Source organism: Anastrepha obliqua, chromosome 2 (genome assembly GCF_027943255.1).
Source record: "Anastrepha obliqua isolate idAnaObli1 chromosome 2, idAnaObli1_1.0, whole genome shotgun sequence".
NCBI lineage: Eukaryota > Metazoa > Arthropoda > Insecta > Diptera > Tephritidae > Anastrepha > Anastrepha obliqua.
Window position 1 is genome coordinate 60,931,583 of NC_072893.1, and position 15,963 is coordinate 60,947,545.

At 35.1% G+C, this 15,963-nt stretch overlaps 1 protein-coding gene across 5 annotated transcripts in view; it reads right to left on the reverse strand.

Moving 5' to 3' along the window:
• Positions 1-15,963, reverse strand: part of LOC129239709 (syntaxin-binding protein 5) — a 76,412-nt gene that overhangs the window by 9,583 nt on the left and 50,866 nt on the right. For 4 of the 5 annotated variants that reach the window (XM_054875454.1, XM_054875452.1, XM_054875456.1 and 1 more), the window contains exons 16-18: positions 2,840-2,956; positions 555-677; positions 356-475 (exon numbers count right to left, since the gene is read on the reverse strand). In XM_054875454.1, coding sequence (XP_054731429.1) covers positions 356-475; positions 555-677; positions 2,840-2,956 — 360 coding nt within the window. Of the gene's footprint in view, positions 1-355; positions 476-554; positions 678-2,839; positions 2,957-11,115; positions 11,471-15,963 lie in introns of all 5 variants that reach the window. The other variant, XM_054875455.1, reaches the window with a different exon arrangement.

Sequence of the window (15,963 nt, forward strand, 5' to 3'; positions counted from 1 at the left end):
ACGCATCAGTGGGTGCTAAAAAGCCATCTGGACTCATCTCTTAGATTTACAATAACAGTGCAGAAATTATTAATCATTCAGATTGGCTTGAATGACACGCCGCGGTAGTATATCGGCTGCTCTCCGTCATCAAAATCACACCCGAACTCTCAGGTCCAACTAAATATTTTTTGGGATATTCACATTCAATAAATAAACACTAGTACATATATAATATCTATCTTATTTCAAATCTTTGTTATCCTCCCTACTAGGGGTCCCTCTCTTCCCAATCCAAACAGCCTATTAAAATTAGCTTACCAGAGTTCTACCAAACTCCATTATTGCTAATTTTAAAGTTAAAGCTTTTACTTACGATCTTTTTTGCCATCTCTTTCATCTCGCCAAGCTTCAAACGAAAATGGAATCAAAGAACCAAATGAGTCTAAAAATGACATTGATGTAATTGAACCCTTTAAACGCACCACAGGCCCTCCTGAAAAATATGCAAATAATGTTAGGAACCACATAAAAGTGAAGCTGTGTTAAAATAAATTTATAAAATTGCAACTTACCGTTAATTGCCACTAACACAGGTTGCGTTTTTCGTAACTCTCTTTCGGGCAGGGTTATCAGAAGAGTTAGAATAGATCCGAAACTAGTTCCGATCCAAAGTGTAGGAACAAGTGTTAAAGTATCTGTTAAATCGATATGATAATTATAATCTCTTAAAACAAAATAGTCTTATAGCAAAAGAAAATAATCTGTTTAATGTGACATTGCAAAATCATCTTAAGGATTGACTCCACTTATGGTGACTGTTTGCAATCGAATAAGGAGGTGCACAATCATAGTCCAATACAATTAACGAGAGGGAGACACTTTCGTTTCCACTAAACACAATTCACCGAAATTGGAAAGAAATCAATTTGAAATTTTGTTAGAATATTTCTAATAGCTTTTTTTTACTGAACCAAACTCCAGTTTAAGTTTACTCACAGTGAATCACTGCATTTAAATAGTCAAATTTCCACGTAATTGCTGTATTTCAAGGATCGTCAACTTTATTGCTGTTATAAAATTTTCGTATGGATAATTTGTTTTTCCTTTATTTTCAGCATAAATATATTTTTTGTAGTAAATGAAGTAGCTAAATATCGGGTGTTTTTTAAGTGCTCGAGATCTTAATATGATAGTACAAAACAGAAATATTATTTAAATGAATTGTTTTTATAATCTGGTAGTTAATTTCAAGGCATTTCTTTTTTTAATATGATATCCGGCATATGTCCGCAGTGGCTAAGCGGTCCATGGTTCCAATCAATCTGACCGTATGCCGTAAAAGGTGGATTGAATATTACAATAAATCGATTGTTAAATGCGGTATGGTAAGTTGCGCCTTCTTGTTGGAACTAAATGTCGTCGATGTTTAGCTAATTAATTTTTCGAAACAAAAATTTAGTCAGCATGGCTCAATAGCGCTGATATTCACCGTAACAACAGCTCGTTCCGCATTTCGAAAGACATATGTACGTACCGATGATGCCGCCAGTGCTCTTCGCGAATACATATATATATTTTTTTTTCCTAACAAAATTTGAAAAGTTTGAAGCGTTGTTCTGGCGTTAAACGGTTCACGATGCCTTGCTAAACCTTACTGAACAGAAAAGTCAACTCAGATTGTCATTCTCAACTGTCAAACCATAGATATTGATAGTTCTCATGCAGCTAAAAAAACGCCCGATACTTTCATTATTTGGAAATAAGAAATGCTTAAAATGGTCAGATATGCCGACTAAATAGAGGTCAAAATAATTTAAATCTTTTATACTTAATCGGCTCCCTAAGTATTGAAAATTTGTACACCAAACCTTTTTAGTATTAATTAATGAGGTTGAAGGCATTTTGGATGGTCAGGGTTAGGGACGAGATACTGGGACTCAAAATATCCGTTCGGGCACAGTGCACTCTTCTACACCTATAGACATAATTATCTTATCTTATATCCAGTATCGCGTGCACAAAAATTTTCTTCCACAAGTCGGCATCAATAAGAAACTTATTCTCAATAAAATAATTACGAAAAATATGAACGAAACCGTGATCGCTCTTCGCGAATTCTTTACCTTATCATACTTATTTGTTAACTCTGTTTATCTGTAGTCACAAGCAATAACCACTAAGTCGAAAATATCGCTTTTCAGGTATGTCTGTATATAATGAAATTCAAAAGCCAATACGTTTTCAATAATAATACGTGTTTTAAAATATTGCTGAAGTGAGTTTCATGGGAATATACAGTTATTTTAGTAAGTAAAATATTAAAATGCGGTAATGTAGCTTCTCCATGGCGCTAAGGCCTGGACAATCAAACAATTGGATGCAGCCACTCTTGGAGTTTTCCAGAGGAAAGTACTTCGCAATGTCTTTGGTCCCGCTCGCGTAGATAAATTTCACCGCATTCGAATGAGCCACGAGCTGTATGAGTTGTACGGATAGTCAAACGAGTCACCCTGAAGCGACTAAGCTGGCTGGGTCATGTCGTCCGTATGGAAGGAACTGCTCTGACAAAGAAAGTGTTTGAGACGGTAATTGGCTGTCGACGCCGAAGAGACGTCCTTCTTATCGGTGGAAGGACCAAATATAAGATGACCTGGCTTCTCTTGGCCTAAGAAACTGGAAAGGTGTGAGGAAAACAGAGACACCTGGCGAGACATTATTCGCAGGCTGTAACTCGGTCCCGGCTTGTTACGGTCAATTAAGCAAGTAAGTAAGTATAGATAGGTCCATTCACTCTTAACTCGACTTAGGCAGTTATTGCTTGTAACCCTGTATACAATTATTATGTCTATGCACATACCACTTTTCTTTCCATAACTTTCAATAAAAGCTAAACTTGTGACAGATTCCGAGGAAGACATATCAATACTTGACATAGACGATGATCTGGATCTTGAAAATGAGCCGTCCAATTTATCTGCAAAAATTAATTTACTGTTAACCCAGCTATAGCATATGAAGAAAAATAGTATGGGGAAATATTATATAACTACATACAATAGCTGATATATACATATAAACAACAACGGTACTATAATATATAAGTATGTATGTATAATAGTCACTAGCACCGGCTATACAAATCTACAAAAGTTGGCATCGTATTTTTAATATTTTTTTTTAATTTATTACAATGTTTTGTATCAACAATTTTTAAGACCAAATGTTAGCTCGAACGAAATACACAAAACTTATAACTAGGTTTATAGAAGGCGCAATGAATTCACGTACGTAGATTAAAGTGAAGAGACATTGGAATTTCAAAACAGTACTTTTAATGAAGACACCTAAGCACAGGTTAGAATATACAATTTGGGCAAAATTATCAAAATTTGTGATTGAAATTACTCGCACAAATATATGTTTGCATTTAGTTATAGTAACTAGTTAACCCTTTATGAACCTTCCCCAAACTACGCGATCAATTTGAAAGATGTTTTTGTTAGTAGATTTTACTGTCATTATTTATTTTTCCAAATATATTTCGTTCCTTTCATAGTAAACTATGACTTCCAGTTCCTATATGTAATTATATAGCTCGCTTGCTGGAAGAAAGTCATAATTAAAAAAAAGAATTTGTTATTGTTTGATAAGCATGCAGAAATGGCCACCAGTTTACTAGCTCTTCTTTTATGCTATTCCAAAAAATTCATAGCGATATCTATCTCTAGATGGAAATGTAACCACACTTTTAACATACTTAGGTATGTAACTATAATAAATATAAAAAGATCAATACGTTTTTCTCGAAATTTTGGTTTTTGTGTTATGAAGTTCTCCCAGCAACCGAGCGAAAGACTTTTTCCTATTCTCGAAGCATTTTTAAGTATTATTCTATTCTCTTTCCATATTAAAATCTACATATTTTTGAGCTCACTACACGAGTTCGTTAGAATATCGAAGTGGTTTCACCGGATAGGCATTTTTAGATCATTGAATAGTCAGAAGAGCTAAAGCAATCACCTTTCAATTTGATCACGGTTCGAGGATTGCCTTTTATATTTTGCAGCCTTGCAACACTATGTGTGTTGAGCTGTAATTCGAAAAGTTGTGAATTTTTTAGCATGAAAATATAAAATTTTCACTACGAATTGGCGCTTACACCCTTTTTGGGTGTTAGGCCGAGCTCCTCCTTCTATTTGTGGTGTGCGTCGTGATGTTGTTCCACAAATGGAGTGAGTTGAGCCGACTCCGAATGGCAAATATGTTTTATGAGGAGCCTTTTCATGGCAAAAATGCACTCGGAGGTTTGCCATTGCCTGCCGAGGGGCGACCGCTATTAGAAAAAACTTTTTCTTCATTTTGATGTTTCACGGAGTTTCGAACCTACGTCTTCCGAATGGTAGTCACGCACCAATCCATTCGGCTGCAGCAGCCGTACGCCTACGAGCTTTATTTGTTCTTTTTTTTTTTTTTTGAGTTGAAAAATTCGTGAAAATTTTCGTGCGATGATTCAATACGATTTTCAACGTGGATTGTCGAGACAAGAGTGCATTGATCAATTTACTTCGATTTTTAACGTTGAAGCACCCCCCTTAGCCACTGTGAAACGCTATTACAACGAGTTCCAAAGTGGCCGTCAATTCTTGCAGGATAAATTTCGTAAAAGCAATCCAAAAACAACTTGTACCCGAAACAATCGATGCTGTGCGTCAACGGCATATGACATATCGCGAGATAGAGGCATACTTCGGCATTAGTGGGACCATGTATGTCATACACACATTCAATATTGCATGAATCTTTTTAGTAGTCAAGAAGATCTTTTCTCATTGAATACCATGTAATTTGGCAATGGCCTAAAAAAGGCCCCGGTTGATTGGTGTAAAGAAATGTAGAAGAAATTCAGCCTCGGCGGTTCAAAGCAGGTGTAAGATATCGTAACATGTGATGAATCTTGGATCTATGCATATGAGCCGGAAACAAAACAGCAACTGGCCGTATAGGTGTCCCAAGACGAGCTTAATCCAACAAAAGTTGTTCGCGGAAGAAGCACCTCAAAGCACCGCCTTTTTCTCGGACAACTGTACCACTAGAAAAACTTCAAACAGTTAATTTTGAACGATACGCAACCATTTCTTCGCCAAAAATTTTCAAGAATATATTAAGAATAATATTTTGAAAAACAATACAGCCATTTTTATTATTATTTTACTATTTGCATTATAGGAGGCAAAATATAAAAGACAACCCTCGTAGTGTAGTAGTATGTATAGTATTTTGCGAACCTATAGAGTTAATTCAAATATTAGACGTTAGAACATCTTTTCACAACACAATTTCTTCATGATTCTACCCATAGTGTATTTGTCTTTATTTATGTCACCCTTTGGTACAATAAATCTACATACTTCGTGCCATAAAGGTCAGTTTTTATGTGACAGGAGTGATTGTGTTTTAATGTTGTAAGGGTGTTACAATATGTAAGTGCATATATATGCCTGAAAAAGCATCTAATAATACGTTTCCCACAAAGACTAACTCTGGGTTTGCAGATTTTGGGTTTGAGAGAACTGTTACCACTGCGAGTTTGATGGAAATTGTGTTTAAACTGTAATTCGTGTGTCTACTTTTTTATTGTGAGGTGCGAATCCCCAAAATACCTACTAAAATGGTGCATACAATTAAAATGTTGATTTTGTAATAATAGATAGATAGTAGGGTGAAAAATGGATTGGAATGGGTTTGGGTTATGATATTTGTGATGATGGTGTCTGTGCTTAAACACGCTAGTGGCAGCGAACCCAAAAGTAAATTGCAGTGAAAACATTATACATATGTATAATGAAGTATATATATGCACCTACAGTATGGAGCAGTTCTGAGTGCATGTCTGTACTTTGTGCTTTTCTAAGTGTACACGAATAGCAATAACAAAGCAAATCGTAAAATTAAAGCAGCACGAAGGACGATACCTTTTTTTTTAGAATTCAATCTTTGCTCTTTATTGCATTTAACATTATTTATGCGAATGGGTATACCACTTCCCACCAATTTGTATATAATTTCATTTGGAATACTTTGCCATTCCCTCTCGCTGTGCAAGTCTGCGTGCATTGGACCTGTGTGGTATTGTTCCTTTCACGAATTACCACAAATTCTTCATCGGATTGAGGTACAAACTTTGTCAGGCGACTGCAGTGATCGATCAGCTACCATGGAAATACTGGTAAAAATTTTAAGGCGAAGTTTGTGAACTGCCAAAGGTCCGAGAAAATATTGAAAATATTATTGTAACCGTAATTGCATATCGCTCAGTGAGAGCTGCCGATTATGCCTGCGTTAAATGTAAACTATTTCTCTCCTTTTTGCTCAGAAAACCGTTACCAGCATTCTCAGAAAACCGCCCGATGAGACAATTGCGTATGTACCACCAATGGTACAAGCCGTCCAATGGGATAGGCCTCAATTTACCACTATTTGTACATGCCGGCGGGGACGTATTAATTTATTTTTAAACAAGCAGATCAGTCATTCAAAATTGCTCGCTCGATAATTTAAGATTATGAAATAGTTTTAGTTTATAACGAAAACTTTCTCCGTGCAACTCGGTTTTATAGGAAAAGTAAGCGAAAAGAAAACTTATAAATATTCATTTATAGGTTTTCAGAAAAAGTGATCCAAAGTGATAACTTCTTCTTGATTAAGAGAAGCTGATTATCAATGTTTTCATTCAATTCTATTGTGCAAACAAACCCAATTTGTAAAGCAAACCTCTTCGATTTTGCACTATGAAAATATGACAATAACATATTTTTTGTAGTAAAAGGGTAGAGTTATATACTATAGGTATGTAAATACAAAAAATACGAGTATACGCAATTAATATATATTATATTCCTATCCTCATTAGGATAAAAGTACATTGAATATTTAATTCAAATAATCTCTTTACACTATGCAACATCAGTTTCCAGCTGCCAGTTCCGCTTCCAGTATATTATTTCTATGCAAATGCATGCCCGATCCGAGGATCTAACATCGACTCGGATTATCATCCTGCCTGCAACCAAGATCCACAAACTTTAAAAAAACATTCTAGCGTCAGTCATAATTAAAAATATACGTCTAAAAGCTGCATTTGCATCAGACAGCCAACAGATTTGCACTTTAACCCCCTCTCCTGGTGCATAAAAACCGAACCACGCCAGAGGGTTGGGTCACATATCTCGACACCTATGTAGTGCAACTTAAAAGGAGGTTGAATTTCGGTGAGCACGACATAATTCTCTGAATGATGCTAGCAATTGAAATCCCATCTCGGACTGCCGGATGAGCTATTTAAATAAGGCTCATGGAAAAATTGATGCATATAACTCCTGTGTAAAATATAGCACATCCTTTAACTGGATATTTTGTGTGCTCTACCCAATCCACAAAAAGTGATACTACAATCTGCGTCAATTATCGTACTTTTTAATATCTTATATAAGGCCTACCAAGCATTTCTTGTGAAAGAAAAAACATGATTGGACTTTAACAATGGGTCTTTATTAGGTCTAAATCTATCCCCCACCAGATATTAACGACACGCCACATCTTAGAAGCTTCGATAAAGAAGAATTAGCAAACATCATTTCTTTATATATTTTAAAACCACTTTCGACAGGAAGAAAAGGTATTGTGTATGTGGTATTCCCGTAAAATGAATACGGTTGTAGAAAATGACGTTAAGCAATACCATAAGCTGCACCAGAGTTGTGAAGAACCTCTCTCGAACGAGTGAATAGAACGATAAATGGTGTATCGCTCGCACGACAGCCGACGCCTCGAATTTATATCCGGCCAAGGACTGCCTCTCCAGCATGATTATGCAGCTACAACAACATAAACGGTGTGTAGTTTCCAGCAACATATGTTAAACATTATAGTTGAATAGATACCTACATTCCAGCTCTGAAGCTATTCGATGCGGTTCCGCTGGTGGTGGCAGAAGAACACTTCCTCTGAGCTGGAAAGACTGGGTGCAGAAGCGCTTGGCTTAGTTTTCAGCTTTTTAAGATAAAAAAAACATGTAATCTAAATAATATTGGAATCAAATCTCGAGGTATGGTGGGCTTGTAGGTGACTACAATTCAGTTGGTCTGAATTTTGAGGTTGTGGACTTGGGATACCTCAGATTTTGTTTCTGCGATGCTTCTAAAAAAATTTTTTTTCAATACGTAGAATTCCAAGTCTTCCATTTATAACGAAGAATCCATACACTCAACCAAAATTATAAAAGAGTGCTAATTTCGATTCTAAAGAAATTATCAGGACCGTACGAAATTGTAGATGTCATTCACAGAAACATCCCTTCGGCTTGAAAACCGTGTCATCAAAAGTAAATTTTTATAGGTGAAATGTTGTTAAGGGAGTAAAAGTTTGGACTTTGAGCTGAAATTGCGAATTGGCTTCAAACAGAGCTAGGGCTTAGTTCGAGAATGTATGGTGCTTGCCATGGACAAGTGGCTTTTTTGTTAGTGTAATAGATTTCATACAGTTAGGGTCATTAGGTCATAGGTTGATATTTCAGGTATAGCTACGTTAGGGTGAATATATTAAATCTGGCATCGTCGCAAAGCTTGACCTTTTTAATGATACTCGTATTTAGACATTTTGTCAAGCGAGTGTATTTTGTGCTATTTACAGTTACTTGAAACGTACTCCGATGTGGATTAAATCAACCACAGGATGTCGATCAACGCACTTCGATCTTTTGTGATGATGCACCATCTGGAGGTACTGTGTTTCGACGATTCTCATGGCAGAACGAATTCTCTATAGGTCGTCCAAAATATGTTGTTGTGCCAGAAAAAATCGATACAGTGAGTGAAAACATATTGCAATATCGTCACGCGATATATCACGAGATTGATGCACTATTTCCACTCGTTTATATTCAAGGAGGATGTGAAGGTTTGGCTGCGAAAAAGATTTGTGCTTGTGGAATACCGCATAATAGCTCATTGAAGGCAAAGAGAATGTTAAAACATACGCAAACGTGTATTGAGATTCAAAGAAAATATTTCGAAAAACAAGAAAGTTATTTTCAATTGTAAATATTTATTTTCACTTAATGATTTACTCAATTTTTGTGGGGGAATTAAGTTCTGACTAAAAGGCTAAACTAGTGTTTCCTTTTCTCCGTTTGTCTCTATGAAAAGAATTCCGAGTGCACAGCATTCAGTACGAGGCAAAAAATAATATTATATTATAAATAAAAAGGATAACTCTTGAACGAAAAAATATAAATAGAAAATAAGAAAATTATTATTGTGAAATAAAAAAAAAATTATTACTTTTTAATTAAAAATTTTAGCTTATTTTCGATTCGTAATAATTTAGCGGCATTCAAATATGTAAGTATTTCATTATATACCTATACCTACACATAGGCGATAATGCGCACCAATTTAATAAAGCTTTCAACTATTTACTTTATTATTCCCGTGGGCTCTGTTATTCACTTCACAGTGAATTTCACTACAGAAACCAGATTGTCATATAAATTTCATGGATTGTAGGCAAGGAAAAATAACTATCACCTCCTCAATACTGTCAAATAATATATGTAAGGTGACCAGATTCTAGTTTTTCCAATTGTTACGTTTCAGCACCAGTCACAGCTACAAATGGCATTCAGCTGTCAAAATATTTAGTAGGTTCGAAATTCCAGCTCAGTTGTAAATACGCAAAGTGAGTTTCGTTGTGAGGAAAGTCGTCATCATGATTTCAGTTCGCAGACAATTTGTCTCACCGTTAAGCTACCAGCCAGACAGAGATTGGTGGAAGGTTAAGAAAGCGGCGGCTATATTAACAAGCGAAAATTGCGTTTTTGGAATGAATACAATCGATGAAGGATAAATGCATCCACAAACATTGACTGTTTGGTGCAATTCCTGTTCGAAATGAGGAAGGAGATATCATTACCGCCAATAGTTTTCGGTATAGATGGATGTTAATAGACTTTCCGCGGACTGATCTCGACATATCCAAGCTTAACAAGAAACGACTGGCTCATCTCATTAATCGCCCACCGCGATCATGCGACTTCACACCCCTCGAATACGCTAACAAGCCAACCATTTCGAACGACCTCGAGATCACCATTCGAGACGTTTTTGCTAGAATAACGCCGTACATATAGAACCAATTGAATCGGCCACTTAAAGTACTGCCAGTAATTACCATTAATAATGATATGAAGTTCACTTCAAAATAAAGCTAGAATAAAGATATAGATATCTCATTCGGTTGTTTTTCTTTTTCTATCGTTCTTATCTGGTCACCTTATACAGCACTTATACATATAATATATATCGCCTATTTTGAATTGAGCGCCACTTTTTGTACATGGTGTTTTTTTCATCAGGTTTTAGTTACATGGACGCACGATGCCTGAAAATTGTGAAAGAGTGAAAAGCGTCTCTAAACGCTTCGAATATGTCGTTATTGGTCATCACGATCATGTGATTTGACCTCGTTGCATGATTTTGAATCGCTGGAGTTTCCTGAAAGGAAAAATGTATGCAATTAACCCAAGAGCCATTTCTGAACTGCTGACGAGGAACAGCGCATCGTTTATGAAATTGGATAGCCGTTATGCCAAATCTTATCGAAAATATCGTGGAAATGGTCAATGCTCACTCTTTGTTACAACAACATTTCTTTGAATAAAAACCTTTTTTTGAGATACTTCACATCTGGCAATCAAAAGAATTTGCCCAGAAAAAAATTCTTCGTGGAACGTATATTATTTACATAGACATTATTGCATACAACGAGTCTGAATCCACACCCTGTTTCTCAATTTAATTAAGATTTATCAAGTATTTGCCAACATTTCAAGAAATATGGCTCAGCTTTGGAATTAATCTATTTATATATATATTTATATATATGTATATAAAGCAACATTAACGTTTTGACTCTGAGTGACTAGTAGTAAATAAAATGAGATTAAATTTTATAAAATGCGGTGCAATAAAAACAGTTGCTTTTAGATTTTATAATAATCCGTAATTTTGTTGGTTTGACCGAGAATTTTGTAATTTATGAATTGTGAATGGAAAAAGGCAATTTAAGATGTCCCACCTTGCGATCTTGACTTTCTTAAGGTTTCAGATTGGATTGATACTTGTTGTTGAACAGGTTGCTGAACAGATGGTTGTGCGGAGGCTCCAACTTCACTGGAACTTTGAGTAACGGCTGCATCAGGATTTTCAGTAGGTAATGATGTTGGTATTTGTTCTTGAAAAGATGATTTGGAAGCGATAACATTACCAATTTCATCACCACTACATCCGCCATCAACATTATTTAAGGGTCCCACTTCACAGGCATCATTAGCACGGCGATCACATGAACTACCTGAAACAACAACTTTGCTACCACAACTCGTGGGGCACGATGCCAAACTGCCGGCGACAGATGCTGTTCCTCCGTTTATCTGGGGTAAGTAAATATGAAGGTAATAAAAAGATGGATATGACAATGGGCTCGCCTTTATGTTTAAGTTATATTTGAGTTGATGGAAACAAAAAAAAAAAATTAAATAATATTAACATAAGGTTTTACATAAATAATTACTGAAAATAAATATATATGAAAGTGAAGAACTCCTCCAAAATATCTCACCTGGAGTTAAAAAAAATAACACTCCTGTCTGCATAAGTAAAGTATCTAATACCTACTACATTAACTGTAAAATATATGAAAACCGAAGCGATGTGTTATATTTGAGAAAAGGACAAAATTTAATAGATTTCTTAGCCTCCAATTTGCACAACCCCTCTAACTTAACGCAATACAAGAAAAAACAAAAATATTATAAAATGTTTCCCAGAGAACCCGATTAAAGCATATCAAAAATTGGTACCATTTAATATATCCAAGTAAGTAATAACTTCTTTCTAACTTACAGTAGTAGTTTCTCAATTTGTACCCTTTGCGAGTTGTAACGGGCAATTTTTTAGCTATTATCTTTTTAAACTGTTGGTTTAAACAGCTGACGCACGTTTCGTGTTTTGTTTCACTGTCAAACATATTCAGTTTGGTCTATAATTTAACCATGAATCGTCTTACAAACGAACAACGCTTGCAAATCATTGAATTTTATTATAAAAATGCGTGTTCTGTTAAGAAAATTTAAGATCCACTTTTTTATTGAAAAATTGTGTTCAACGACGAAGCTCATTTTTACAACAATGGGTAAATGGTAAATAAGCAGAATTGTCGATTTTGGAGTGAAGATCAGCCAGAAGAATTGCAAGAACTACCAATGTATCCAGAAAAGGTCACAGTTTGGTGCGGTTTATGGGCTGGAGGTATCATTGGACCGTACTTCTTCAAAGATGCTGCGAATCGTAACGTAACTGTGATTGGTGAGCGCTACCGTGAAATGATATCCTACTTTTTTTTGCCCAAATGCTTGATTTGCATGGCATGTGGTTTCAGCAAGACGGTGCCACATGACACATAGCACGCGTAACAATGGACTTGTTGAGAGGCGAATTCGGTGAACATTTTATTTCACGTTCGGAACCCGTCAATTGGCCACCCAGATCGTGCGATATAACGTCTTTAGATTATTTTTTGTGGGGCTATGTTAAAGCTCATGTCTATTCAGACAAGCCTGCTTCAATTAACCCATTGGAAGACAACAAGGACTTATATGTGAGATACAGGCCGAAACATTGGAAAGAGTATGTCTAAATTGGACTAAGCGGATGGACCATTTGAAGCGCAGTCGCGGTCAACATTTGCATGAAATAATCTTCAAACATTAAATTATATGGACTGTACTATCGATTTAAATAAAAATTGCATGCATTTTTCTGAATTTTATGTGTGTTTTTTTGAAAAACTTTCCTATAGCTCTTAAAAAATCACCCTTTATAACCAAATACTTCCAGATTTATAGAGTGTGGCCTTGTAGCGGACATGAACCATTAAAATCAAGACACATCACCTTCTACTCCTCGGAAAACAATGACGAGGCTCGGAGTGTATGTCTGCTCTGAAAAGCAGCACATCACAAATTAGAAGAGAAGCTCTACGTGTCAAGAATGTATTGCAAAAATGCACCACACGGAAAATAATTAAATAACCAGACCAGACGATGAGATATCAATGATAGTTTTTTCTAATTGTTACATTTCGTTGGTCTGCGAGTCCTTTTCCTAAATTTTTTCACCAACTTTGGAATTGTCGACTCCTTCGGATAATTATTTCCACCTGTTGTTCCTAAAGGTCGACCATTTTCATCGACCATAATAAGTTTCAATAATTTTAACGCGTTGTATCCGTGGTTAAAATTGTACATATGCCTCCTTGACAAATGTCAAAGATGACATAAAAAAAGGAACCCTCTAGGAATTATTCACTGCTGACATCAAGACGTTATATTTTAAATATTTAATTTAAATACCCTTTATAAGACGCAGGGTTTTTTTCAGCTGTCATACTATAGTGTACTTATAGTTTGCATTTACAAAATACGATTTGTATTTATTTATATAATTTTTAATTCGAGTTTGCAAAATTAGAGGTTTTAGAAATACCCGTACATACCCATTAGTGTGCCTTTTTACGAAAATTTGTGTATTATAGTAATTTTGAATATTTTTTCTTCCGATTTTTGTGTGATCTCAATAATTTTCAAAATCATGATTCATAAGATCAAATGCAATTCCAGTTTCGTAGCGTTTGATAAAATAGTTTTACAGACATATACACAGATTTACTTAAGTGTTCGCTCCCTCGACCACTTTCTTTGTCCGCCATTAATAACTCATATATTAGTTGCAGTAAAGCGTGTTTTTTGCAATTTTAAAAATTATTTTTAAGGCAGGTGGGACTATATACGGGCCAAAAGAAACATTTGTACCATTGAGTTGGTTGAGATATCTAAATTTTTATTAGAGTTAGAGTGTGCATACACGAACGGACCGAGAGACATGGTTAAATCGATTCCTCTCTTTCTATATCTGTCTATATCTGTCAATCAACCGTCACATGAACAAATATGCAAGTGTACACGAGTGGATTCCAATTTCTTAAGCTCTACGTAAGAAGCTCCAAATAAAAAACCATTTGCCATTCAGAGTCGATTTAAAACTGTAGGTATGGAACCACATCGAGATGCACACCACAAATAGGAGGAGTTCACCCAAACACCTAACAGAAGTGTATGCGCCAATTATTTATTTTATTTTAATATAAATTTTCCATAGGAGTTTAAGCTAGCGGAGAAAATTTCAAAATTTAGATTTGATTTCCTGAAACCGCTAAAATATTTTATTATATAAAAGATACTAAATGACAATACTTTAATTACTACATATTACATTTTATGAAATTCGATGCAATGCTGTATATTTGTGTAAATATGTAGGTCCAATATTGTCACAAGAAGGATCAACATAATGGCAAAATGCGGGGAGTGTACATAGAAGAAAGTTTGTCTTAAGATTTGTAATTTGAATTAATAATACTAATGCATGCCTTGTCAAAGCTCACGCACAAAGGAGGTTCTTCAAGCAAAGAAGGTGCTTCTTCGAAATGTACTGGTGGAACTCGCAAAAAAGGACGTCCTCATCTACGTTGGAAAGACCAAGTTGACAACGACCTGACCGCTCTTGGTGTTTCTGTTTTGGTAGCGGCCAAGACCGACAAACGGTGGTAGTTGCAGCTATGTACGTAAGTACTTAAGTATCGACTTATTTTTATACTATATTTTATGGTAGTATTATTTGTAAAGCTTTAATTTAGTAATGTTTCCAAAAATCGATATGATTTTCTTCACATTTTAGTAAGATGAATATCCTAAATCCAAATCTCGTAGTTTGACAAAAAAAAATCATACAAATGTAAAATACACCTTAACTTAGTATTTTCAACTTAATTAACTATTAGATTTTATTAGTTTCTGGAACTTTCTTCACGTTTTACAAGGGCTTTGACAACTACAAATTTCCCACAAAAAAAAAAAAAAATAGTTTTTCAATTGTCAGAAGACCTACATATGTTAATCCATGGACGAATTCTGGAGATCGCTTGCTTGTCATAAAATTTAATTCATACGGAAAGGGTAAGATATGGTATACTTTAATTTCATTTCTAAGCCTACACATGATTGAAAGATGCGAAAGCCAAAACAAAGCAGAATGGGCAAACAGTATTGCCTGCTAATTTTTAGCAAAAGTTTTTATTTCTATGCTTTTGAGTACTTTTTTCTTTAGAATTTTCTCTGAAAAATGCCTCTTCTATTCGCCTAGCGTTAGAAAGTGGCGAATAGATGAAGCAACTGGTTTAAATAAATATAGGTATGTTGGCAACGCTGATATAAAGCTGCCTAAATTTACATTTGTTTGTAAGCTAGTAAGTTATACCAGTTTGATGAGCTATAACCCTACTCGCTAGCGACGAAACTTGCTCGATAACTTTATTATTGCTTTCACACGCAAATGTTTCATCAAGTGAGCCAAGCAGAGGATAGCGAGCAGAGAAGTGGTGAATAGATGAGGCCCATAAAAATATCTTTTCAAGAGGACATCACGGATTTACTGAGTAGCTCAATATGGCTAATACAGAGTGAAAGTTAGATATATTTCATCATCTTTGATTATAGCTTCATCGAGGTTGGTAGATTTTTCTTTTTTTGGAGTTATCTTATTTTTTTTATTTCCATAGTAATACTTAGCTGCTATTACTTCAATGCGAGGCCAGGAAATATTATATATAATAGATATATAATTTTTGAGCAAAATACATAAAGAAATAACAAAATTACTTGGGAATGTCACATGATCGGATTAGCTTAAAAAGAAAAAGGTTCGCATAAATTTTACTTTTCGTGCATTGTGCTTATTGTGCCATTGCAGAATTCATATAAAAGTCCAACAAATTTATTATATATGAATTTATCCTCATAAAATTCAT